This window comes from Colletotrichum acutatum (genome assembly GCF_030867785.1).
Source record: "Colletotrichum acutatum strain CBS 112980 chromosome Unknown BDZ83scaffold_121, whole genome shotgun sequence".
NCBI lineage: Eukaryota > Fungi > Ascomycota > Sordariomycetes > Glomerellales > Glomerellaceae > Colletotrichum > Colletotrichum acutatum.
The window spans coordinates 21,796-47,279 of NW_026849115.1; the positions used below are offsets into that span (position 1 = coordinate 21,796).

The 25,484-nt window shown below is 53.7% G+C and overlaps 8 protein-coding genes across 8 annotated transcripts; 4 read left to right on the forward strand and 4 right to left on the reverse strand.

Moving 5' to 3' along the window:
* Window positions 1–67: 67 nt before the first annotated feature.
* On the forward strand, window positions 68–3,454 carry BDZ83DRAFT_587951 (uncharacterized protein; the record flags this gene model as incomplete). The annotated part of the gene is made up of 3 exons (XM_060506086.1): window positions 68–1,325; window positions 1,380–2,085; window positions 2,251–3,454. 3 exons carry the CDS (start codon window positions 68–70, stop codon window positions 3,452–3,454), a joined length of 3,168 nt encoding a protein of 1,055 aa, XP_060360319.1.
* A 654-nt stretch (window positions 3,455–4,108) lies between these two features.
* On the reverse strand, window positions 4,109–5,724 carry BDZ83DRAFT_795977 (casein kinase II subunit alpha; the record flags this gene model as incomplete). The annotated part of the gene is made up of 6 exons (XM_060515856.1): window positions 5,505–5,724; window positions 5,325–5,366; window positions 5,019–5,197; window positions 4,760–4,954; window positions 4,285–4,704; window positions 4,109–4,225 (listed from the first exon to the last, which is right to left on the reverse strand). The coding sequence occupies exons 1-6, from the start codon at window positions 5,575–5,577 to the stop codon at window positions 4,109–4,111; spliced, it is 1,026 nt and encodes a 341-aa protein (XP_060360320.1). The 5' UTR covers window positions 5,578–5,724.
* A 1,558-nt stretch (window positions 5,725–7,282) lies between these two features.
* Window positions 7,283–7,827, reverse strand: BDZ83DRAFT_756230 (uncharacterized protein; the record flags this gene model as incomplete). Its single annotated transcript, XM_060514718.1, has 2 exons — window positions 7,283–7,741; window positions 7,792–7,827. 2 exons carry the CDS (start codon window positions 7,825–7,827, stop codon window positions 7,283–7,285), a joined length of 495 nt encoding a protein of 164 aa, XP_060360321.1.
* A 418-nt stretch (window positions 7,828–8,245) lies between these two features.
* On the reverse strand, window positions 8,246–8,787 carry BDZ83DRAFT_587937 (uncharacterized protein; the record flags this gene model as incomplete). Its single annotated transcript, XM_060506085.1, has 3 exons — window positions 8,246–8,301; window positions 8,363–8,486; window positions 8,545–8,787. The coding sequence occupies 3 exons, from the start codon at window positions 8,785–8,787 to the stop codon at window positions 8,246–8,248; spliced, it is 423 nt and encodes a 140-aa protein (XP_060360322.1).
* A 415-nt stretch (window positions 8,788–9,202) lies between these two features.
* On the forward strand, window positions 9,203–11,086 carry BDZ83DRAFT_635526 (UV radiation resistance protein and autophagy-related subunit 14-domain-containing protein). The gene is made up of 2 exons (XM_060509185.1): window positions 9,203–10,123; window positions 10,177–11,086. Exons 1-2 carry the CDS (start codon window positions 9,535–9,537, stop codon window positions 10,992–10,994), a joined length of 1,407 nt encoding a protein of 468 aa, XP_060360323.1. The 5' UTR covers window positions 9,203–9,534; the 3' UTR covers window positions 10,995–11,086.
* Window positions 11,087–16,617: 5,531 nt separating this feature from the next.
* Window positions 16,618–21,570, reverse strand: BDZ83DRAFT_635531 (Spc7 kinetochore protein). The gene is made up of 3 exons (XM_060509186.1): window positions 21,184–21,570; window positions 17,503–21,127; window positions 16,618–17,442 (listed from the first exon to the last, which is right to left on the reverse strand). Exons 1-3 carry the CDS (start codon window positions 21,394–21,396, stop codon window positions 16,778–16,780), a joined length of 4,503 nt encoding a protein of 1,500 aa, XP_060360324.1. The 5' UTR covers window positions 21,397–21,570; the 3' UTR covers window positions 16,618–16,777.
* Window positions 21,571–21,996: 426 nt separating this feature from the next.
* BDZ83DRAFT_587909 (ribosomal protein S17) lies at window positions 21,997–22,826 on the forward strand (the record flags this gene model as incomplete). Its single annotated transcript, XM_060506084.1, has 3 exons — window positions 21,997–22,174; window positions 22,424–22,662; window positions 22,758–22,826. 3 exons carry the CDS (start codon window positions 21,997–21,999, stop codon window positions 22,824–22,826), a joined length of 486 nt encoding a protein of 161 aa, XP_060360325.1.
* An 829-nt stretch (window positions 22,827–23,655) lies between these two features.
* Window positions 23,656–24,728, forward strand: BDZ83DRAFT_587957 (uncharacterized protein; the record flags this gene model as incomplete). The annotated part of the gene is made up of 3 exons (XM_060506087.1): window positions 23,656–23,781; window positions 23,854–24,204; window positions 24,291–24,728. 3 exons carry the CDS (start codon window positions 23,656–23,658, stop codon window positions 24,726–24,728), a joined length of 915 nt encoding a protein of 304 aa, XP_060360326.1.
* Between the last annotated feature and the right edge of the window lie 756 nt (window positions 24,729–25,484).

The window sequence follows — 25,484 nt, forward strand, 5'->3', positions numbered from 1 at the left end:
TGGTCTCCAAGCCAGCGCCTTCTCCAAGCGGCATGATTTCGGGGGTCTAAGGCTTCTTACCAGCAATATGGAACCGCCTGCAAAAAGGCCGAGGCTCGATCAAAAGGCAAAAGAAGACGAAGATGATGAACTTAATTATGAGCCCGAGGAGGTGTCTCAGATGCGGGATCCCGGCTTTCGCTTCGAACAATCTCGTGCATTTGCTGCCTTCAAACTAAAATCGACCTTCGAGCACATCTTCCAAAAGTACGAAAAGGACTTTACAGGTATCGGTGATGAAATCGACCTCAGGACCGGCAAGATCATTACAAATAATGGCCACTTGGCTAGCATGAGATATGAGAGAGACACCGGAATTCCAGAGGATGATGATTATGAAGACGAGGATGAGGGTGTACTCTTGGAGGAAGCAGTTGCATCCGACGACGATGAGGAGGATGGCGGCTCGGGCGAAGACGATGGGGGCGAGGATGGGACCCCAGATGCGTCAGACAACGAAGACGATGAAGAACGAATCTTACAAGGCAAGAAGAATGAAGCATCTCACTCAGGAGCCCTCATAATCAAGCAAAAGGGCGAACCACAGCGGCATCCATCCCGGGCAAATGTCTCGCCAAGCGTATCAATACCAGGATCCGATCAACGGTTGTCCAGCCTTGCCCAACCGCGCCAGCCAGGACCTAGCACCTCGAATCCATCCTCAAATGTTTGGGGACATGAACCAGAACCTGTCGATCCAACTTGGAGGGTTCCCGAGATCAGCAGGCCCAAACTTGGCGACGACTTGATGACGAAACTTTATGGTGCCAAATACCGCTTCCCCGCCAGTCGCGGGTTCAAGTCTGTGTGGTCTTCGCGTCGCGATACCGATGAGGAGAAAGCATTACCTGAACCTGCTCAGATCGATATGAAGCAGCTCATCCGCGCGAGGAACGAGGTCCCGAGGATGGCGAGACCAATGTCAACAAAGTTACTACAGGCATTCACCGACCAAGACGACGATAACGAAGACGATATTCTTGGGGTTGCCGTTGTAGGTAAGGAGCCTAGGGCTGCGAAAAAGTCATCGATCAAGACGGATACTACCTTAGAGGAGGTAGTAAGCACCTCTGTCAAAAACAATCAACAAGAAGTTGAACCACCTACCGAAGCCATACCATCAAATCCGAAACCTCCTGTATCAAAAACCCTCTCCAGGGAGATTGGCTGGCTCAATCAGAACAAAACTTCTGTGAAAGAAGGTTCAAGACCGAGGAGACAACTCATCCCAACCAAAATTATTAAACCAGCAGAAGCTTCTCATGAGATCGAAGCTGCCAAGACGAGTCAGCCAACCGAAAAACAAGCTCAAGAACAGCCGTTCGAATTACCAACTGAAGTTGGAGCCGAAGCTCAGGCTGAAGCTGAAACCGAAGTGGAGGTTGACCAGAGCTCGACTAGTTTTGTGACGGAACAGGAGTTGCGGGACAGGCCAAAACAGCAATTCGTTATCGAGCTGTTTTCCAAGATCCCTTCCCAAGAGGAGATCACATTAGTCGAAGATCCTGAAGATGTGGACATCTTTGATTCGGATCACCAACATGAGGCCCTGACGCCCCAGCTTGCTAATCTGACTGTCTCCGAGACCACTCCGACAGCTCTTGTGGCAGTGGACGATCCTGTTGCTGGCTCGGTTGAGACTACTTTGCCAGTAAAAGCACCAACTGTCAACCCCGCAGAGCCTCCGAAAGAAACATTCGTCAGGCATAAGATCGACCCCTCATACGACTTCTCTGATGACGAGGAGGGGATTCCCACAACTCGCATCAAAAAGCTTCGCAGCGGGAAGGAGGTGGGTACTATTCCAGGCGCGGTCGAGGTCGCGAGCCCTGGAATAGAAGCCACGTCCGGGCCCTCGGAGAAGTTACCCACATTGGAGAACCACCGGCCATCTCATGTGGATTGCAATGACGAACCCTTTGCGACCAGCAAGATGGCTTCGATAGAGCCCGGCGTTGATGTCGAAATCTCTGAGCAGCAGGCCGATGCGCTCGCAGAAGTTAGCGAGGAACAAGGAAGCCTTCCAATTGAAGAAGCTGGCGAGGAGTCCATCGGAGTCGATGTGAACTTCACCACCTTATCAGCGGACATACTCCCTGAAATCAGCCCAATAGAAGGACATTCCTCCACAGAAACAACGAATACGGCTGGTGTGGAGGCTCCATCGCAAAATGGGGTCTCGGCGGCGCAGGGACCGAACATTCTGAAAAGCTCAGAGCAGAACCCCCCTGCACACGCCAACCAAGATGTGATTGAGGAAACGATCTTGGAGGAGGCTCAGGCGATCCAGGAGCAGATCCATGACGATGTCCAAAAAGAAATTCAGAAAGATACCCAGGAGGAGATCCAGGAGGGGACCGATGAGCAAGTTCAAGAACAGGTCCAGGAGGAGAATCGGGAGGAAATTCAGGAGGAGACTCAAGATGGGACTCAGCAAGGCTCTCAAAGTGAGCTCGATAAATTTCAACAAACGGGAGAAACACAGCAAGATGACGAGGAAGTCATCGAGCCCTTCACAATCCCCCTCGGTCTCGACGACATTGACGAGACAAGCGCGCCCGAAGCCGAAGCCGAACTCGAAGGAATGGAAATCGAGCTTCCCATCCTTCCGCCACAGCCGAGAGGAAGCCTCCTCGGGCCGCTCCTTCGAAGGCCCCGTCAGTCGTCACCGACAAAGTCCTCGCGAGTCGTCGAGAAAACGGTCACATCGCCCTTCAAATACATGCGTCTCCAATCCAGCAGTCCTTTGAAGAAGTACTCCGTTAGCAAATCGCCAGCCAAGGCTAAAAAGGCCGCCAGGCCCCGCGCGTCCGCCAGCTCAGAGCGCAAAGCAAACCCAAGAGGCCGCAAGTCTGCTGCATCAACACTCGCAAAGTCGGAATCCCCTACACCCCCTCCCTTCTCTGGCCCCTCGCCAAATTCCACACAGAACCAAAAGGCCGTCCCCAGCACACCATCCTCATCGTCGAGATACCACCAACCCCGAACCATGCGCGACTCGACCTACAGAAAATCCTTCACCTCCCTCCTCTCCGACGACGAAGACGAACTCACTCTAGACCTCTTCAAGACCCACACAGGGGCTTCGGGCGGCGGCTCATCGGCCGAACGCAGACGCACATCCTATACCCCAGTCCTCCTCGCCGGGCCGCACACCAAGATCACGACGCCCATGAAGCAGAGAAGCCCGCTCGTTCCCGGGAGCGGGAACACGGGTGTGGCAGGCGCGACCATCACAGGCACAGAGACTACCAGGGGCAAGAAGCGTAAGGCGGCGTGGGCGTTTGCCACGCCCACCCGAGTTCACTTTGGCAGCCCGTCGGGCTCACTTTTGCAGACGCCCGGTGGGAATATGAGGCGCTGTGGTGAGGATGGATTCCGGTGCGACAGAGACTTCTGCTTCACTTGCCTATAAGTTCTAGGAATCACATCATACTCGGGCATGTGAGGCTTTGAATTGAGGTCATGGAAGCCAAGTAGCTTCCTCATTAGTCGCTACATCAGATGAATACCAGAGAGCTTCTGTAAAGAAAATCATGAAAACCACGTTATGCAAAGTCATGGATGTCGAGGGGCAGTTGGAACGGAAGGGGCATGGACCTCGCAAACGCCTTATCCCTCAGTGTGGTGAAACCCAGATCCTTACGCAAGCCAAATTTCCTGTCGTCCACCACATTTCTCCATTCGTCCTCGCTGCTCCTCGCTTTGGTCGACGTTTGTACGCCTAAAATATGTGTGCAGACCACCTTGCGTGTCGTCGCCCGTGAACAGGTACCCATCTTGAAAAGTCATTTCGAATAATCATTCCATGTATTGAGACTGAGGGAGTTTGAAGGTCCGCTTCATGCTTTCTTGTCCCGTTGATCCGAGCCATGTTCACACCTGGAAAAAGGGACTTTAGTCTAGAACCCAGGCCGGCTTGCGGTTGCAGGGTCCAGTCCCGGATTGACCGCCTGCGCCGCCTGCAGTGTCGTGCCTCTTGCGTACACAGTCTATGTGCAGAGGGAAGATCCAAATTGTCGCGTGGGGTGTGAGTAGTTGCGAAACCAAGCTGGCCGACGACTTGGACTCAGTTGCTGCTCACACCTGAGGCGGTCTGGTTGGCCAAGTGCTGCTTGAAAACCTCAGGATCCCGAACAGGGTTGAAGTAAGGGTGTGCCTGGGCCTCCTTGGCAGTAAGGCGTTCCTGCTTGCATGTCAGTATGTCGTTCTAGCCCAGTCTCGCCCCGCGTGGTGTCAACGTACTTGATGGTCGTATCGAAGCAGCTTGTCCAGGAAATCAATCGCTTCATTGCTGACAAAGCGCTGGTTTTCCGCGGTGACGAAAGAGTGCCAGGGCTTCTTCTGGAAACGACCAAGGATGTCGTCATACTGCGCATCGAGCTCGATCTCGTACTTGTCGAGATAGTCGAAGAGGTCGTCCGTACCGAGCACCTTCGCAATCTTGACAAGTTGGTCTGAGTTAGAGTTTCCATGGAAGAACGGCTCCTTGCGGAAGATCATGGAGGCAAACATGGCACCCAGACTCCACATGTCCAAGCTGTAGTCGTACTCCTGGAAGTCGACCAACAACTCGGGGCCCTTGAAGTACCTGGAAGCCACGCGCACGTTGTACTCGGTTCCCTGGTGGTAGAACTCGGCCAAACCCCAGTCAATGAGTCGCAACTGGCCCAATGTTAGTTTCAAGAGCATAATGGATTCCACCAAACGTAATACGTGCCTTTCTGTTCTCATGATCGATCATAACGTTGTGAGGCTTAACGTCGCGGTGCATGATGCCCTTGCTGTGACAGAAGTCGAGAGCCTTCAGTAGCTCATTGATGTAGTAGCGAACATCAAGATCGTTGAACTTGGGGTACAGGCTTCGGAAGTCGGTGTTATTGACATGCTCGAAGATGAGGGATGGCGTCTTGCTCTATTCAAAATTGCATCATTAGCCCACTGACATGGCGACTGATCTTACAGCAGGGCTCGCTTACTTGTGAGTCTCTGACCACGTCCAGAAGAGCCACGACATTGGGTCCTCCCGCCAAGTTTTGCAAGATCTTGATTTCACGCTTGATCTTCTTCTTCTTCACAGGCTTCAAGACCTTGATGACGCACTTCTGGTAGTTAACGACATTGATGCCCTCAAAGACCTCGGAGTATTTTCCGCGACCTGTCGTTGAAGACCTGTATCAGCCAAATATGCTTTCTTCGGTTCGACTCGTGCGCGCAGAGTATGCGGCGGTATGGCGCATGCGCGCGCGGCGCGGGGGCCACCCTCAGCGGAAGCACAAACGTACCGATTTTCCTGACGACCTCGTAGTTCTCGAGAACACCCCAGCCTGTTGATTGAAAGGTCAGTAATTGTTAATCCGCAAAGGTGGGCAACGTATGGTAGGTATGGCGAGTGCAAGTCGCATGCACCTAGTCGATCTCTGGGCGAGAGAGGCAAGGTGGGAAGCGCGAGGTTGAAAACCTACTAATGTTGACTGAATCGTAGTCCCAGTAGCTGCGGGGCATATTCTGGTTGACATCTGCGTAGACCCGCGCCATGTTGGGCGACTTTTTGCCTACGATTGTACGCAGGATTGAACAGGGACGGAGTGGTGATGTTGCGTGAGGTTGGATTTTGCGGCGGAGGCAGGACGAGGAGGAGGGGTCTCGGCGTGGCTGAGGTAGCCTGGCTGGACGTGGAGCGGGTGGTGGTGGTGGTGGTGGGAGAACGGGGCAGGGAGTAAATCAAGGTGGGATGTCTAAAATCAGGCTTAGCGGTCTGGAGCCGTGATTGGCCGTCGACCGAAAAGGCGCCTTGCCGCTTATCGTCCGGGTCGCCCGATAAGACCAAGTGATCCGTGCACGCCCCTGCCGTCCAACTGGGTGGATCTTGGTCTCGACCTGAATCACGAACCTTCATCAGAGTTCCTTCGGCGCGATGGCTACGGTGATTATAAGAAGTCAGTCAAGCGCTCAACGGGACGTCGCATAGTTATGTTTCAGACAGTCGCTGTTTATGAAGGAAGCCAGTGCCTTGGAGTAGACCACCTTCTCCTCCATTGGGACTCGTACATGGTTCAGGAACATCTCACTCGAACATCAAACAAACGGTTGGTAGCATGCATCATTGATACGTTGTCAATTTAGCAAACTCAGGGCAACAGTCTTGTTCGAAAGACAAACTTGGTTGGCAGTTTCAGATATTCTGTATTTCCTTTTCCCATAACCAAACGTAATCATCAAAACGTTTCATACCGACAGTAGCAAACAAGGGTATCATATCAATCATTCCTCCGCAAGACCAAGATGTCCATTCCTTTCTGTTCCACTGAGACATCGCTTCATCCTCACGTCCTTCATGTGCAACTTCCTGTTCCCACACGACTCGAAAGGCCACTTCTGCCATCCCAATGTGGGTATTCTATGCCTCTTCTCATCTTCCTGTATGGCATCGTATGCCTCTTCCCATATCGCCATCCAGCATCCAACACCTCTTCCATGCTGCCACGAGGCAATCCATTCCTGGTTCGAATTGACCTGGGAACCAATGTTAGCAGATGTCCCTTGACTCGAGTAATTGCGAAGACCAAGAAGTGCGATGGAATGCTGTCAGAGAGAAGATTATTGCTCGACATGTCCAAGCTCAGTGCGACTCAGGCGCCGGAATTGGCCGGCAGTAGTCAGCTCTGGCAATGGATCCGACTAAGGATGACGATACAAGGTTTTCATCATAGCATACGGGGTATTTGGGTAAAGATGAGAGAGAAATGAGCATACCTTCAATGACAGTGGATTTTGGTGGATTCCCGCACATCAAGCCCCGCGAACCGACGGAGGCATTTGCCTCGACGTCAGCGTTCAGGTCGTCAAGCAGATATGAGAACGTGTGTGAGGCTCCCAATTTCTGCGACAGTTAGAACGGTGCTGAGTGCACAAGGCGCTGCAGCACGTTGCGCGAGCGTAGGGAAAATCCCCAGCGTGGTGGCAAAAGCTGGGAGTGCGTGATCGTGTCTGTATACAAAAAGTGGCGACACCTAGTTCTTTCCGACGACCGGAAGGTCCACGGGTCACTGACCCAATGGTTCTTTCCAGCCGCCAGAAGGTCTAGGAGTGGCACACCCCTAGTTCTTTCTGGTAACCAGAAGGTCCATGGGTCAATAACCGCATGGTTCTTTCCGGCACCAGAAGGTCTAGGAGTGAACACTGATGGCATACAGATCCCCGTCCAGAGGCAGCCAGCCCGAGCGTTGATGACGGTGGAATGTCAATCGTAGTCGAGGGTGTCAAGCCCCGACTCGACCACATCCCATGTGCGTTTGCGGAGGTCGGGCTTGGGCTCTTGGCCCTTGCCCTTCCCCCGTTTCTTCTTCTTGTTCTTAGCAGTTTTGCCTGGCGGGCGAGATGGCTCGGCAGCCCGAAGGGTGCCATCCTCGCCAGTCTCACCTGCCTGGCGTACTGCCGTTGAACGTCGCTCTTGCTCTCGCTTGATGGTTTCGAGCTCAGAATGGCGAAACATGGCGATTTGGTCGTCAGTGAGTGTGCGTTTGACGCCGTCGTGATAGTAGCCAAGATCGTCTTCTTCCTCGAAGACGTCGCCATCTTCTTCGACTGAGGCATTGGCGGTTGCGGCGTCCGGCTGATGATTTGGATTCAAAAAATCAGCTTGAAAATTGCGGACTGCCGCACCAGAGAAATGAGCCTCGAAGAATGCTACCAAGTCGTTCTGTGATGAGAGTCAGTATGAAGACTGAATTGTATCGATGAGGTACTCACATTGCTGACGCTTGGTGCAGCAAACGATGGAATCATTCGGGCCAGCCAGCTTGGGTGGAAGCTTGAGGTTGGTGGATTGATGTGATGCTTCTTGGATATTTTATTTTGTGTGGGTGTTTTGTGGGAAAGTTGATTGAATGAGGGAAGATTTGATGTAGATGTATGTTGAAGGAAGGAAGTTGGGTGGAGGAAGATTTGAGAGAAGGAAATTGTTGTAGGAAGGAAATAGGTAAGCTGAATATTTGGATGGGAGGACCGCGGGATCAAACGCGTTGGGCGCCGGGAGCTTGGATCACGTGTGGGGCCCGCTTCACCACCATCACTCAGGGAAAGTGGGAAGGGGACGCGAACCAGCGCGCTCCTGCTTGGAAAGTCGAACATGTGTTTTGTGCAGTATTTTGCACAGATAATCAAAGATTGTGATTGCCCTTCCTGCCTCCAGCCTTGAGGGCACTTAAGACTTGCTTAAGAGGGCGAGGGCGCTTTGGAAGGCCCGGAGAACCTCAGTCACTGTAAATGAGTTGTTAGTCGGATGCACTTGGTAGCGAGACAATGATGATGAAGAACTTACTGTGCTCCTGTTTCTGAGCCATGTTCTGTTCCTCCAGATTGACAAATCTCTGTCTGGTATGAAGGCGCTTAACTGCGCGCTCATTGTCATGGGCGCTGGAAGTGGATGCCCAGACGTTGAAGTACTGTAGAATGACGGTCATCAAGACTGTAAGTTGGAAAAAAGCGGGCATCGTATCATACCTTGACAAGACCGTCGAATTCGAGCAAAAGCTCGCGCTCTTTATCGTCTGCATCGGCGAGAGCCTTCTCGTATCGGGCTTCGAAATCCTCCCAGTCAAAAGCCGGAAAGATACCCGGAGTGCTGGGGGTGTTGTTGCCGTTGTCATGATCGTTGGCGAGTTGTTGGTCCAAACGAGGCTCAGGTGTCTTGGTAGTCTGGAGGGACTTAGCCTTCTGCTGCTGGTTGTTTCCCGCGTCGGCCATGTTTGCTGATGGGCCTGAGAAATTGTGCAAGGAAGTGGAGGGATCAAGAGAAGACAAGCTGAGAAATTGGATGGTGAAGGTTGTTGTTCTTTTTTTTCTTGATTGTGTATGGAAGTCTTTTTTTTTTTGGTGCGCCTTGAAAGTGCTGTTGATTTTCGGGTTTAGAGAGAGGCAGGAAGTCAGGGTGTTACTACCGCTTCAGGGAGGTAAGTACGGCAAGTGGCTCATGTAGCGGTACGGCTGGTGTTTCCTGCCTGCCAAAGGGACGTTAGCAATCTGACTGCCAAAAGTTGAAAGTGTGGCGCTAAGAGGGAAGCAAGAGCCAAGGGAAGGAAGTGTGGCGCAGGAAGGGACATGGGGAGGGTGCCATGGCCCATGGGGTCACCCCTGCTGCCTGTCGGAGTCCGCTTGCGCCAACACCAACGGCAGTCGAGTGTTTCCCATTCTGGCCCATTCATTGTCTCTCACCCGACCTCGTACCCGTGACTCGACCGACGACTCAAGCGACCTGCCACTCACAGGTCGTCTGAACGCCCCGATCGACGCACCTTGCTTTCCGAGAGTCGGCGTATATATCAAGTCGGTGATTCCTTCCAAGGCCTTGGGGGGTTTCTCTCTCTCCAAGATCCACTTACCAGAAACTCAAATACCAAACGTCATTCGGAGGGAACAACGCTCTGTGCATGCGCCCTGTCGTATCACATCTCGAGTCGCCGCCTGCCTAGACTCGACCAGAAAATCGCCAAAATGAATTGCGACATCTGCTGTAGGCTTCACAATGCCCAGCGTCTTCCCTTTCTCTGTGCCGTCGATGCTCGCAACCACTGCTATGATGGTCGCATCAAGAATCTCCAGGCGCTGATGGAGAATGAGACTCTCCAAAAGGAGATCAACGATCTGCTAGCTCAGGACAAGGCAGATGATGGCCCTGGTCGAAGTGTTATTCTCGAGTCGCTGAGTGCCTCTCAAAGATCGGCCGAAGACCGCACTGAACAGATCATCGCCCAAGCTGAGAAACTCAAGGGTGAAATTGCCGCCGCCAGAAGGGAGATTGCTGATCGCAAAGCCGCCCTCATTCGCCGCAAATCCGATCTTGCATCTGCATCGAGTGGTATAGCTGCTCGGAGAACTAGACAGCTGGAAGAGACTGAACGCTCCATCTCGGTTGCCAAGTACAAATGGACCCGAAGTGCGGACCAGATGTCGTCGACTCGATCTTTCTTGTGCATGGAAGCCGCCAAGCTGTATGGACTTCGTCGCATCAAGAAGGGATCATCCGCTCGGTATGAGTACAAAATTGGGGGCGTTGACATCGTCGATCTCTCATCTATGAATGGTCAGTATCAACACTCCAAAGTTGGCGAGTAACACTCAAACTGACCTTGACAGCTATATCGCCTGAACTCTTATCCACCTCTCTCGCCAACATCGCCCATATCCTGGCTTTGACAAGTCATTACCTATCGGTTAGGCTCCCGGCAGAGATAACACTGCCGCATCGAGACTATCCGCGCCCGACCATCTTCAATCTTTCCTCTTCGTATCAGCATGGTGAAGTACCGTTTCCTGGAACCTCGCCCGTCACCAGCTTCTCAGCAGAAGAGCGCGAGAGCCAGCCGCACTACATGCCTCGCCCGCGGCCTCTCTTCGTCGACAAGACTTTGCCCGTACTCGCCAAGGAAGACCCCGCTGCTCATTCCTTGTTTCTGGAGGGCGTGACGTTGCTGGCGTACGATATTGCTTGGGCCTGCAGCACTCAGGGCGTCTTTGTAGGAGATCGTAACTCGTTTGAGGATGTGTGTCATATGGGCCGCAACTTGTACAACTTGCTCATTGGCCAACAACTCCATAGCACCCAGACTGGCCGTCTCTATCCACCTGCAACTTCGTCACCCGGAGCGAAGCACGATGCGCTTGATCAAGAAGAGCTCGGCAAAGCTCCCTCGTGGATGGGACGGTATTCCCACGGCACAGCTCATGCTTTCCTCGGCAGCGCAGAGGGATCTGAATTCATTCGCGGTTTTAAGCTTCCCACCCCCCTGAAGCTTGCTGATAGGCTCAAGAAGAAACTTGTCAGTGAGGTTGCTGTTCCGGAGTGGGAGGTTCTCGAGGACGATGCTTGGGCTATCGACGAAGGCGAAGGTCAGGCGAATCGCGCTGCCGGTGGCGGTGGTACAAATGGCTGGACAAAGGTGAAAAATAGGTAATCCGAACAAACATAGCAAACTCTTCGTACGTCGGTAATCAAACATCGCGTCAGTCGCTCTCCGTCTTCCAGTCTCTCTGGTGCTATGTGGCCGTGGTACAGGTGGATGGGTGTTTTTTTTTTCGGGTTTTGTGATTTTGAGACTTTTTTTTGGTGTTTTCTTTTTCTCTCTCCTCGAATCCCTCTTCCATTACCTGCTCTCATGATCTCATCTCAAGAAACTTCGTAAGTAAGGTCGTACGCGTGCTCGGTTTTTTTTTTTTTTCCGGATTTTGTGATTTTGGGACTTTTTTTTTGGTCTTTTCGTTCTTTTTCTTCAATCTTGCGGTCCTCGATATCTCACTGGTCTCTCGGTATATTGTCTTGAGAGTGCTCAGTCTTCCGGGCTTCTCTGATCTTCTCGAGCCATGGGTCCATAATCTCAGCTTGTGATTCTGGATCATTGGGTACGATGAGGTGAGCGACGAAAGTTTCCGTCACAACCAATCCGACCCATTTGTCAATGAGATCATCGAACATACTTTGAAATATGCTTTGTCCCCTATTATACCGCTTGTGTTCCATGAGCTCGCCCCATCTTCTGATAGCCAGCTGCGTGAGGCTTTTGGGTCCATACATCTTCAACTGGTCAGAATCGATGAGGTCCCACAACGGTTCCAGAGATTTCTTCAGCTCATCCTCCACCTCTGGAGAGCCAATCACTACCACGATTCTTTCAAGAGAGGGAGCGACGGCAAGTAACGCAGGGCTGGGAGCGGGCGCAGGCAAGGGATTGAACTTCAAAGGCGTAGTACGAACGACGAAAGGGGCTGGCACCATGGGAAGTGGCAGCGGAGCCCGGAATTTGGCCGCTTTCTCGTCCAACTCGTTCTGTTCCTCCTGTAGCTTCTTCTTGCGGAACGCATGCTCTTGTGCCTGTGCGCGTTGCGTTTCATCGTCTCCCAATCTACGCCGACGCAACGGGGCGATTTTCCGAGGGGCAGGCTCTTCGTCCTCAGACATTGCCTGGTCGTCGTCCGAGTCTGAGGGGAGTTCTGATAAGGTCTCGGACTCTGGCGTTGACGATCGAGAAGGAGGAGCCTCGGAGGTTGAGGCCTCAGTAGTCGGAGCCGGCCCCAGAGCCAGTTCCAAACGACGGCGACGGAGCGGCAAGATCTTTCGCGGCGGGATATACTCATCAATTCCTAGGAATTCTACCTCGCTGTCTGAGTCGTCGTCAGACTCGGGTCCCACCTCCTCGGGCTCTGGAGACAGGTCTCGAAGGACGAGGGGCTGCTGCGTTTGCGTCACCGAGGGCATTGGCGGGGGCGGCGCAGGCCATGAAAGACCAGGAATCGTGAGAGGCGTTGCGAGGAGGCCACTTCCAGGCACAGGTGGTTTGGGCGTCTGAGGGACGGTGGGAGAGGGTGACTTGTCCTTGGGCTCTCCGGGCGCGTCTGGCTTTGGCTCGGTGGTTGTCGTAGTTGTCGCTGTCTCTCTTTGAGATTGCGCAGGGGGCTCAGGCGCACGAGTGACGATGGGAGACGGCGGTTTATTCTCAGGCTCTTCGGGAGCGTCTGGCTTAGGCTCGTTGATTGTCTTAGACAGCGGGCTCTGCCTGCGAGATCCGGCGCTATCCATTGGGAGGTCTGTTCTTGACTGAGAGGCTGACTTGAATGAGCTCACTGGTAACAGCACGATCTTCGACCCAGTGTCCGCCTTTGCGGTAGACTTCCAGTTGTCAGGGGCCTGGACAACCAAGGCGTCAGGGCTTTCTGCATCGGATCTGGGCGAAGAAGTAGACTGTGCTGCTGCAGGCTTGGTCTTCGGTCGAACCGGAGTCATCAACGGACTTGCGGCCTTCTTGACGAACTTGATTCTTATGGGCTTCTTTGGTATCTGTGGCTCAGAAGCTGCGGCAACGGGGACCTTTTCAACCTCCACAACCTCTGGAGTAGAAGTGGCCTGGGCTGGAAGAGATACCGAAGAGGAGGATCTCTCTTCCTCGACGTCCTCCGGCGACTTTTCCAACTCCTGCTCGGGACTGACGATGACGGGAACCTTTTCGATCTCAACGAACTCGGGAGGGGGGCTAGGCCAGGTTACAGAAGGGGATACCGGGGGCGAGGACCACTCCCTTTCCTTGTTCTCTGGGACTTCTCTCAACTTGGACTCAGAGCCTGCGGGGCCGGGGACGTCTATCATTACAGCCTCAGGAGCAGATTGAATCTGGACGTTGGGACGGTCTGCCGAAGGCACGGCAGCTTCTTCCATCTCAAGCTCGCGGTTAGGACGGATCCGGGGTGCATCGAACATTGTTTCGTCCGGTACCTGTTGCGGCTGAGGGCCAGTCGGACGAGGAGCAGGTGAGGGCGTGGGAGGTGCAAGGTCAGAGCCCGAAACAGAGCCGTCTTCAAAGTCGGATACCGAGCAAAGCTTCAGAGGAGAATCCTCATCCATTTTGTCGCTGCGCTCATCAGACTCTGGCTCAGCGATCTGAGAAGTCTGCCTAGAATCTGTCTGCCAGTCCATTTCGCTGTCAGGCTGGGCCGAGTCGTTATCAGTAAGTGGACCAGCTATAACGACAGGAGTTGCGATGGCGACCTCGGTAGCTGCCTTCGGGGCCTGAGAAGCCACCGGGGCCTGCTGTGTCCCAAGGGCTGGCTTATGGAATTCCTCGATCTTAGGTACTTCATTGGTCTCGGCTGGGGAATTTAAAGGGGCAGCGGCAAGAGGTGACTGGGGAATCGGAGGAGTCAAAGTGGTCGGCGAAGGTTCCACATCGGGGATTGGCGTGGAGAGAACAGCAACTTCTGAAGGCGGCAGAACGACCGTGGGCTCGACGATGGCAGCCTTGAGCTGGGCCTCGAAGATATTGCCAACTTTAGGAGAAGTACCAAGCGAGGGTTTCTCGTCTCCATTCTCGTGTTGCTTGGCCTGAACCACGAACATGTTGTCTGAGGAGAGACCTTCAACGAGCAAGGACGTCTTGTCTGTAACCTTGGCCTGGGCCTGAACGATGAACATATTGTCTGACGAGAGCTCTCCGATGAGCGAGGGCAACTTTTCTGAGATCTTAATCTGGGGCCAAATAGCGGCGAGAGCAGCTGCATCGAGTTCTGTAGCAGATGTGCCAGGCGAGGGCATCTTTTCTGTCGTCTTGGATGGCAAGATCTGACTCGGAGAGGTGTGAACTAATGAGACCTTCTCGCCAGGGGTACCGGGCGAGAGTACCGGAGAATCGGGAAGGGCAACAGGCTTCTCCAAAGCAGCAAGAGGACTTGGCGATGACATCGTGCTTGCAAGCGAAGCAGTCACCTTCGTAGTAGTCAAGACAAGCTCGGCCTTGGCGCTGTCAGTCTTCTTCGGCTCGACTCGCAGGGTCGGTACCGGTGGGGTTGGCGAGGAGGTGACTAGCCATGATAGAGACACAGGCTCAGGACCCGAGTTCTGCGTTGGCTCAATGAATTTGACCGCTTTGACGTTGGCCGGCGAGGACATGACCGGGGCCGTCGACATGGGCGAGACAACAATGGGCGAGAACGAGAGAGGGGTGCGATCCGAAGTCTGTGTTGACTTTGTGACTTGGATCATCCTGCTCGACGTCTGGGCGACTTCTGCAACATCAACATGGGCGTTCGACGTCTTGCTTGAGACGCTTGCTTGGCTGGCACTCTTGTTGATATCGAAGGACTCAGGAACTGGTCGCATCGTGCTCTTTCCGCGATAGGTCTGGATCAGGTTGAAGTTTGCCATGAATTGCTGTGAGACGAGGTCCTGCTGAACCTTGCCGTTCGCTTCAATTCTCGAAGCCAAGACCTGCATGCTCGAAGCGAGAGACTCGTTGCTGGCCGCCAAGGCGTGGTTGCTGGCTGCTAAGACCTGGTTGCTTGATACAATTGCGCGGCGGACGTCGATAGATTCACGAAGGCTGAAGTCCTGCTTGCTGACCGGCTGGGGGTTGTGGACGAATCCTTCAACGCCACCAAGTCTCTTCTGGATCACGTCGGGCAGGTTCTTGGTCTTGTCGATGACGAATGTAGGACGGGGGCGCTCTCTAGCGAGACGTGCCTTCAGGCGGGAGTTCTCTGCCTTCCACTGCTCGGTTGCCGCAATGTAAATCGCCCACATCTCGCGTTTCTCTTCCTCGTGCTTGGCATTCAAGACTTCTGTTTCGGTCTTAGGAGCAGGTTTGGGGTCGCTCACCGCCTGATTCGGTGGCGAGGGGGGTCTGTTTCTGTTGTCAGCATATCGTGAAATGAAATCAATGAAGGAGGGTATCGCTCACATAACAGAGGGATCACTCTCGCGCGACCAATACTATTTGGTCGACGTCGGAGAGGACACCTCTGGCCAGGTACCAGGAATCCTGGGCTTTCGCTCGATCTTGTAGACGCCCGAGACATCATCCACATCGACGCGGAGAAACAAGGGATCATCTTTGCTGCCGTCCTTCCATCCCAGACTATACGCCTCGAGGCGTTTAGTCGCGCCGATACAGAGTAGACGAACAGCGAGAACGAGTGCGCAATTTAGTGGAGTGAATGGGGCCAACTCCATGTTGAAGAAGGCGCGGAAAGCTTGGTCACCGGCGGTGAGGAGATAAGAGATCCAGTCCCAAATGGAACCGGAAGCTCCTACAATCTCGCCCATCCACGCGGATTCCGTGAAGGATTCGACGAAGTCGGACACGAAGTCAAACGCAGTGATGAGGATGAAGAAGATCCACTTCCAGATGGAAGCGGAAATTTCTCCAGCCTCGATCAACCACGCGAAATCCATCGTGAGGTCTTGTCGAGTAGCAGTGAGTAAGTGAGGAAGTCGTGAATCGATGAGAAAATGAAGTCCACGGCGCGTGAAAACAGCAGCAGCCGGGATGAAATAATGGGTGATGATCTTCGTAATCGAAGCGCGACAAAGAGGGAAAAGAGGAAGCAGTTTTCTCAAAACTTCGACGCGAGAAAAAGTGATATGGGCAACGGGTGGGTGGTGGGCCTGCTGGCGGTCAGCGGTGGGCGGTTGGGTCGTTTGGCACGTGACGCGAAGAGAGGCAGGGCTCTCGGATAATTTACCTTCGTCTTGTCTGCTAAGGTGAAATTCATGAAAATGTGAGGTGAATATACCAGAAGGGCATGTGTATTCAGGATCATGGTGGGTCTAGGCGGGATAATGGTGGCCCGGTATGGGTGGAAGGGATATTGGTTGGTCTGGATAGCTTTCTTGGGTATGATCACTTGTCACCTTGTGAACAAATATTGGCCAATTAGTGTGACGATGCGGCTATGTAGGTGTGGTGTTGGCATTGCTTTTTGGTGATGCATCTCGGTGAGAAGTCGTTCACCGACACCCAATCCTTATCCCATTAAGCTTCAGTTGTCGGGATTATTTGACCTGGGTATTGATCATTACCAAACGTTCGTCTCATGCTCCTCTAGATCCATCTCTCATGATGACCTTGATAATACATACTCATTGACTGCTCGACTTCCGAAACTCTGCTCTAGAACTTGCGCGTCTTCATCCATCCAGAAGAACGGTAAATCTCATCCCGTAATTGACACTTCGTCCGACGGTGACGGCAAGAGGGAGTCACGTAGAACAAACTGCACATGATATGGAACGTGAGATTCAAGTTGAAAAGTCAATTGCTGGTTAAATTATGCAGATAATTACGGAAGCAACGGCAAAGGTTTGCATCAAGCTCTGGGTATCCGCCATACGCGCCACGAAACCGGAAATACTGCCTCCCAAAAAAACATTGTTCCACCATCGTCAATCATAACAAGATACGGTCAGCAACGCTCCTCAACCTTGCTTCCTCCCTCTCGCCAAGAGCCTCTCATGCAGGTCAACAACTACATCGATCCATGAGAGCGCGTCCTCCCCTTGAGACAATGCCTTCTCACCCAAGTGGGTGGTCAAAAACTCGGCCATCTTTCCAGTGTTGAAGTGCTCTCCATAAACAACATTTGCCTCGGGCTGCAGAGTGAAGTCGATCCCGTCAGGCTTGCTCACCCCGTGGATCTCCAGGGCAATCACCACCTTGGTCTCAATCGGCGGCAGAAGAAGCGAAGACCTGACGGCGATGGATGAATCCGAAGTCCGGGAGACTACCGTGGGAAAAGTGACGTTGAGTCGGCGAATTTGGTTGGAAGTGGAATTAGACTTGTCCCAGGCGACATGAACCATGTGGAGGAGGTCCGCAATTTTAGTGCGGCTCTGCGGCAAGCCACGGATGTGGTCCCGGATGCATTGCAGGAAAAATTCCTTTTCCGGCGTTGAAGGCAGGGGGTTATTCTCGCGATTTGCAGCAATGTACCACAGGTCAATGCGCGAGTTCTTCTGGCCGCGCTGGAAGGACGCCATGTCGAACACCAGCTCAATCTCGCGGCGATAAGTCATTGAGACGGTGCTTCCAGAAACCCCAGTTACAGCCCAACCGTGTTGCTTTTCAAGAGAATCCACTCGGGCTGCAGGCACGTCAGTCTTGGTGGGGTCAAACTTCTTCGGATACAACAAAAGGGACTTACCCTTGAGCGCACTGATCTCGCTGATCGACCAACCTCGGCATTCCTCACGGATCTTCTCAGCCTCCTTGATGTCCTCGTGGCATTGTTGCTTCTCTTGCGCAAGTTGCTCGACGTCTTGTTCCGCCTCTTGCAGCTGCTTTCGGAGCTCCTCAACCCGCCGAGTCTTCTCTTCGACATCGTTGTCAAGCGCGGCCAAGTCGAACCTGGCAGTCTCCAGCTCTTCCGGGTCGCAATCGGCGAGCTCCTCTGCAACAGCGCGCAGGTTCTTGTGCTCTTGTTCAAGGACCTCGAATCGCGACACAATTGCAGGCAAGACGGAATAGAGCAACTTTTGCTGTTGCTGAAGTACCTTGTCGTCGACGGCCATGCCCTCGGCGATCCTGACAAGACCCTCTCTCAGGCCCTCCTGGAGCTTCATTCGCCACTCGTACCACATCGCCTTGCTCTCGAGACGAGCATGAGTTTTGCCGTTCTTGAACTGATTGTCAAGGATGTTCTTGAAATCAGGCGATGCTGACATGTATTCTCGAAACAAGGGCGGATTCTCTTCAAAGGTCTCAGACTCGATCTCGCGAACGATTCGACGGCCCTCGGAAATGTATTTCTTGAGTTCGCGGCACGAATGCTGGTAGAGCTCAAGCATAGGTACTGTGCATGCACCGGCGACGACGCAGTTCTCCAGTGACAAGTCCTCCTTGCCACCAAAGTCCTTGAACATATCAGGGGCTTGCGTGTGACGCCGCTTTGTGGTTGTCAGCTCCATGAAGCGGATTGAGGTCATGTTGAGGAAGTCCTGTAGGTGAATCCGCTCCTCAGCATCATCGTCAATGATTTCGGCTTCGTCTCGAGCAGGGGAGCCCTCAAGGTTCATTGGGTGCGGGGCAGTGTCTTCCTCGACATCTCTAAATCGAGCGTGCCCCTTTGGTGACTTCGCCGAGCTTGCAGGCTTCTGAGGCGACTCAGAATGAGTGGGCGTTGCTTTCGTTGCAGCATTTTCCTCCATGCTCTTCCTGGCAGATCGTGTCAATCTGCGACCGGTAGTCTCTGCCTTACTGGGAGGCTGCTGCAGCTTGACATTCTTCACCGGGCTGCCTTGATGGCCTTTAAGTCTCTTGACACCGTCGCGGTCTTCACTGTCCTCCTCGTCATCGAGCTCGGCGGGCCGCTTGCCAAGTAGTCCTCGTGCGCTTCCGACGTGAAGACTTTTTCGGCTTTGCAGGCGCTTCTTCTGAGGGCTCAAGCTTTCAATCATCTCCCTCAGGTTCAAGGTCGCGTCCTTTTCGTTCTCGCCACCATCCGCTTCACGCTCAAGAATTTTCCTGCTGTTCTCTTTGTCTTCCTCCTCTTGGCGGGCCCTATCGACTTCATCCTCAATGATTTGTGGTTTAGCAAAGGCTACACCGCGAACTTTACCGGGAATGAACTCCTGAACCGTCTCACCGAGAGATCCTCTTCGGTCAAGGAGCGCAGCAACACGGGGTGACCCAAGGCCCGGCTTGTCCGCGCCGATGCCAGAATGCCTTCGGGTTTGCGGTGTCAGAACAAAGGTTGGCGTCCTCGCGCCGGTGGCTGGATCTTGCTGGAAGATATTCAACCGAGTAGCGGTCTTCTCAGGAGAAGGAGTTGCAGGCTTTCTAGTTGGAGATTTTGACTTTGAGCGAGCAGGCTTCTTTACCGATTGGGGCGTCTTAACTGGAGAACTGTCGAGCGGTGTTCCAGCAGCGGCGTGTGACGGAGCGACAGACTTTGGCGGGCTGGGTGTTCTGGTTCTAGGTCTGGTTCTAGCCGGTGATTCTGACATGGAGCCTGCACCCGGCATGCTCTGACGGAAACCCTTGCCTTGGAAAGGGTTAAACAAAGGACTGCTCGCATTTTCTGATCCTGCAACTGAGTGTCTCTTGGCCGAGGCAGCCAGCTTCTTGGCAGGTGATGCAGGCTTTGCGGACATGGACTTGGTAGGGGTGTCTGGCTTATCCACTTCCGCTTCCATGAGTTTCTTAGCGGCGAGGCGAGACTCTGGAGGTTGGGATGGTTGAATGATGCCTCCGATCGCCATTGTCATGTCCATGCCCATAGTTGCTTCGTCTTGGTCGGACACTTGGGAAGAGGGCAGTATACGGCCAACGGGGAGCGTCATGTCCATTGGCGTCGTCAGCACGTTCAACGTGTCGTCCTGTGAAGACAGGATGCGGCCGACCGGGATAGTCATGTCCATGCCCATCGTCGCGTCTCCTCCGTGGATAGTCGCGTCCGCCACTGGCAGTATGCGACCAACACCGACAGTCATATCCATGTCCATCGTTGCCTCCTCTGGGTTCTCGCGGGACGTCATTGTCCTACGGCGCTTCTGAGTGGCATCGTTCTTGGGATGTGACGGCAGAAGACCGCCAATGGCACTCGTAAATTCCATAGACATATCCTCGTTTTCCACCCCAGTGTCGTCGAAAAGGTCATCATCGGCGTTGGAATTGCGAATGGCACCGACGGCTGTGGTGAACTCCATGGTCTGGTCCTCCACGTCATTTTCGGCGGGTGTTTTGGTATTTCGAGAGAGAATGCCGCCGAGTACTCTGGTAACATCCATGGACATCTCTTCGTCTGGTTCGATGTCGCCGGCTCCTTTACCGAGGATGCCTCCAACAGCAGCAGTCATATCCATTTCCATATCCATATCCATGTCCAGGTCATCTCCATCCTCATCCTGGGGCGGACTATTGTGGACGGGCGGGGGAGGGGCTGTGTTCTCTTGATCTTGCGGTGCCTCATCTTCAGGCTTGTTCTTCTTGATCCAACCAAAGGAGGGAATGACTTCTTCGTCATCACTATCATCGAAACCAAGCCTTTGTGTGCCAGCCTGCCGAGCAGCTGTGCGGAGTGCCTCATCTAGACTGTCATTATCATCATCCGATGCTGTTGTCCGGCTGGACATGACTGAGGCGCTGGTAACTTCGTGGTCGTCGACGGTCATCATTGTGCCATCATCATCGTCGGAATCGCTATTCGAATCAGACGCTTCCTCCTCCTCTTCATCTGCAACTTCCTCGACGGCATCCGCTGGCTCGGAGTCGGAGCTGAAACCTGTGGCCATGGTGTCTTGCTCCTCATCGGAAAACTCCATGAGCGGAGTGGTGGAGCTCCTCCTGCGCTTTTTCTGATGCAGTTCTCTCTGGTTGTCGGGCGACTGAGGTACGATATCTTCATCCTGCTCTGGCGGGGTTGATGGCCGCTCCGTCGGCTCTTCATTTTGGGGGGCTGAGGTAGAGGATCTGCGGCGCGACTTGTTTGTTGATGTATTCGGGTCTTGCATGATATCGATTTCATGGAAAGTGTGAAGGGTTGCCTCCGCGGCAAAAGATACTCTGCGATTTGCGAGAGACTTACGCCTTGCATCTCTGCGCTCGCGCTCCTTAGCTGCTTGTTGCTGCTCTTCCTCGGTGCGCAAGGCAATCTTGGAGCCTGAGCCTGTAGGGTCGGTACTGCCTGTAGTTGTTGGGGTGCTTGACCGCGGCGGACCAAGATCGATGAGGTCGGATGCGCGCTTTCGATGTGGTGGAATCTCGGGTAGTAAGGGCATTGTAGGCTTCAAGATAGATCGTGGCGGAGGCCGTGAAGGCACAGCTAAAGACTAAGGTACACATGTTAGTCGCGTGAGACGACGATGGTCAGGATGACACTGTTTACAGCTCTGCGGTTCCCATTTGCACTTTTCAGGGCGTCAAGACCTCCAGGGCCAATGCTCTTGCTACGCGATTTCTTCCTGCTCTCTGCAAGGCTACTTCCGACATCGATGGTCGCATTCTCCTTGTCGCCATTCTTTCTCGACGATGTGGTCGCGCCGATGGACTTGCGTGTCCGGCGCGTAGAGGGGAGTGTCGCATCGCCGAATGAAGCCATATTGAAAGTCGGTGCTGGTGGTGGCGATGTGCTGCTATCAGGCTTCAGGTCAAAGAAAGAAGCGAGCACATGTCACCTCTTAAACTTGGGGAGAGCTACGCGACTGGAACCGGTAGTGGCGTGAATGTGCCCAAAGGATCTAGGTATGTTCCCTCGAAAGCAGGGTGGTGGGCTGTCATGGGTCTTGTTTACTGCCCACCAGGGTTCTGATTGGCCTGCAGAGAGTGATGTCAATAGACGCGATTTTGTTGCTGTGGTAGCGCCGAAGACCGCTGTCACCGCATGGACCACCTTTGCGACCAGGCGTGCCAGGGTGCAGAATCTGTGAGTCTTTGTCAGCTGTGGCTGACTTAGTCCAAGAGTGGCTGAGATTCCAGCTGTGGCTGCGATGTTGAAGGTGGCTGAACACTGGTGGGGCTGGCGCCTCGCTAATTTTTTCATGTCCACAGCCCTAATGACAATTTCAGGGCAGGCCCGACCCTCACGTTCTCTCACCCCCGATTTTGCAGACTCTGGTGAAAAGTTGCGGCTCAGCATCAACGACTTCCTAACCCTCAACAGCACCCACCCCCGCCCAGTCGACCGCACCACGACGTCAAGATGGCTACCGAGTTGACCGTCCAGTCCGAGAGGGCTTTCCAGAAGCAGAAGGGTATCTTCCTTAACCAGAAGACCAAGGCGAAGTCTGCTCGCCCCGGCAAGAGCGGCCGCAGATGGTACAAGGACGTTGGTCTGGGTTTCCGTACCCCCGCCACTGCCATTGAGGGCTCCTACATCGGTACGTTTGCGAGCGAGATCGATTGAAGTGTTGGAAATCCCATGCGCGCGCGACGGCCACGACAATTTTATTTCGACGAAACTTTGCGACACGAATGGAGGACTGCAAAAACGATGGCAGAAGAGGATCGGAACTGGAGAACAAGAGGAGGAAATGCACGGCACACGACGGGGGACTGTTGCAACGCGCGCTGGGAAACAACACAGAGACGAACCAAGGGACTGAGATGCTAACGTTGGACCCCTCCAGACAAGAAGTGCCCCTTCACCGGCCAGGTCTCTATCCGCGGTCGTATCCTTACCGGCACCGTCGTTTCCACCAAGATGCACCGCACCCTCATCATCCGCAGAGAATACCTTCACTACATCCCCAAGTACGCCCGTTACGAGAAGCGCCACAAGAACCTCGCCGCCCACGTTTCCCCCGCTTTCCGTGTCGAGGAGGGTGACCAGGTCACCGTTGGCCAGTGCAGACCCCTCAGCAAGACTGTACGTTTGCGACGCGATATCCACGATCGACGCCTGATCCCAGGGCTCGTTCTCTCTCAATCAAAAATCTGTTTTGCTAACACAACCGGCTCCAGGTCCGCTTCAACGTCCTGCGCGTCCTTCCCCGCACCGGCAAGGCTGTCAAGTCCTTCAGCAAGTTCTAAATCGGCTCATTGGCATTTACGGCGTGACTGCGGTGTGGGTTCTTCATTACATACCGGATGGGAGGTCATCAGGGAAACTGCATCCACATGATTGTGTTATAGATGCAGAATTAGAGACCAAAATGAATTCGATCAGCCAAGCCACGTGGTTGTGATCTAGACATCCTTCTCTGGCTGTCTTGGGCACACGAGGGGCTTGTGATTTTTGCGGGAACGGAAAACTGCGATACGCCTCGGGTCAAATGAACGAAAAAATGATTAGGATGGGTTGACTGTGCCACTGTAGACTCCTCGGTGATCCAGTGACATGCTGTTCCTGTGCCCCATCCGACCCTATCACTACATCCCTCATAACGACGGTCTTTCGGACCAAGACGTGGAGAGCTGTCATGGTAAATAGATGCCTCAATGGCAAGATACTGTAGCTATGCAAATGGAAGCCCCAGCTCGGTAATGATAGCAAAACAAGCCCAAATCGAAAATAGCACCAGCACATTTGATTTACGGAGTAATGCCAAATAGGTAGCTAGGGAGACGCACTTACAGACTTGAAGGTCATCAAACGTACTGAAAAACAGCCTAATTGGAGTGACCTTGATGTAACAGTGCCAGATACAGTGCGCAGTCTCCAGTATGCACAGCTGTTTCCTTGTCTTTTCAGCCATTTGATTGGACGAAGGCCATCCACCTCGAAATTCTCCCAGAGCTTCCAGTTTGCGACAAGCCGGAAAGTCCCTAAGCTTCTCAATCCTTTCCAAACTCGTCCAGGTGAAAGCTCTTTGTTTCTCCCAAAGACTTTCTCCGTTTATCCTCGAGTCTGTCTGTCGCAATGGGTTGGTTTGACGGCTGGTTCGGCCCCAGCGCCTCGTCCGACGACCCTCTCAAGTCCCTCGACCCCAAGCTCCGCGAATACCTCGAGCGCGAATCCCCCGTCAAGATCCAGCAGCAGCAGCAGGTCCAAGACGCCGAGAAAAAGGCCATACGAATCGCCGCGCAAGCAGCACTAGCGGCAGAAGCAAACGCACAGGCACACGCCCAGTCACAATCACAGTCACAAGATGCTGCCGCCGCCGCCGCAGAACGACCAATTGTGCCGAAAGAGAGCCTCTTCCAGGACGGACGGTACGCGCACCTGTGGAAGACGTACCGGCCCTACGCCGAGATCGAGGCCGAGACGAAGACGGACCACGAGAAGCTTATGGACGTGCTGGACGGTTTCAAGCAGAGGAAGCACAACATTGGCAGGGCGGCGCTCGAGAACTGCGCCATTCAGCAGGAGGAGTGGGTGAACTGCATGAAGAGCGGCGACTGGGAGGACAGGATGCAGATGTGCAGGCGTCAGGTGCAAAAGTTTGAGAGGTGTTATACCATGCAGACGGTACGGATATCCCCCTTGAACCATCTTCAATTCACCTCGGCAGGGGAAGTTCTTGATCACATGATACTAACACTACTTCCAAACAGAGATTCCTCAAAGCTCTAGGCTACCAATCCATCAACGGCCGCTCAGCCCAAGTGGAAGAAGACATTCAGATGCACGCAGACCAGCTCTACGGGCGCATGATTGAGCAGGAAGAGGCCGTGGAGGCCGCCAAGAAGGATGGGCTCCCTGTGCCCAAGTTCGATTTCACGATACCCGTCGCCGCACCGGCCGCAGCCACGGCGCACACGCCGAGGCCGGACCTGGAGACCTCGTGGAAGGAGAAGCTGGAGCAGCTGCCCGAGTCGGAGAGGGCGGCCGAGGAGGCGGCGCTGCGGGCGGATTTCCAGGCCAACGTCGAGGTGGCCAAGAACGTGCAGAAGCTGTGGGACGAGCAGGAGAAGGAGAAGGAGAGGCGCAAGGCCGAGGGCAAGGCTACGATTGTGGATCGTATCTCGGGGACGTTTGGCGGTGGAAAGTGAAAAAGACCTTGTGGTCTGAGGTGATGGTTGTCTCGGGCTTTCTGCAACAGAAGTCATCTGTAAGACAAGCCCTGTGAGATGATGCAAGTTGAGGCAATGGGTTTCGCCAAGTGGTTCAGGCGCCCGCGGGCGTTGCATATCACGATGTCAGCCTTTGTAAAAGCGACTGTAGACTACTCTGTACAAGTATGCATTCAAAAATGCACAAGAAGAGCCTGCCCTGAGATTGGCTCAATTCTCTCTCCAATTTCGTCGCCCAACGCACACACTCTGTGTCATGTCCTGGAGCGTTACTCAACGTCAATATTGACATGGCAAAGCTGTAAATGCCAAGCAGAAGAATGGGAGCTGGAATTGTGACGTGATTTTGATCAACCTCACACCGACACGAAAACGACACGGCAATACCTCAGGAACAGTAGGTATTAACCTCAAAACTTCACCGAGGCGGCCTCCTCCTCCTCCTCTTCCCCCGTAATTCCCTCAGCAAGGGTCAGCGTCAGCCATGAAACTCTCATCCCATCTAGTGTTCAGAGAGGGAGAAAAAAAAAAGAGCCAGGGGTTCAGCTTCCGGTCCGCAGTCCGCGGCAGTTGGGGAGGGAGGTGAGTTGGCAGGGGATAGGGTACGGGTGAGGGGGACTTCATGGATTTCCAACAGAATAAGGTAGAGTTCGCGTTTCACCTGAAGTCAGACTAGCAAATGGCGGAAAAGAGTAGGTAGTGATCGGGAAAATCGCACCAAATCACTCAGCAACC

Coding starts and splice junctions, on each gene's coding strand:
- BDZ83DRAFT_635526 (XM_060509185.1), top strand. CDS start 9,535: ATGAATTGCGACATCTGCTGTAGGCTTCACAATGCCCAGCGTCTTCCC. Junction 10,124..10,176: donor CGATCTCTCATCTATGAATG/GTCAGTATCAAC, acceptor TGACCTTGACAG/CTATATCGCCTGAACTCTTA.
- BDZ83DRAFT_635531 (XM_060509186.1), bottom strand. CDS start 21,396: ATGGCTTCATTCGGCGATGCGACACTCCCCTCTACGCGCCGGACACGC. Junction 21,128..21,183: donor CAAATGGGAACCGCAGAGCT/GTAAACAGTGTC, acceptor TGTGTACCTTAG/TCTTTAGCTGTGCCTTCACG. Junction 17,443..17,502: donor CGAGATCAGTGCGCTCAAGG/GTAAGTCCCTTT, acceptor ACGTGCCTGCAG/CCCGAGTGGATTCTCTTGAA.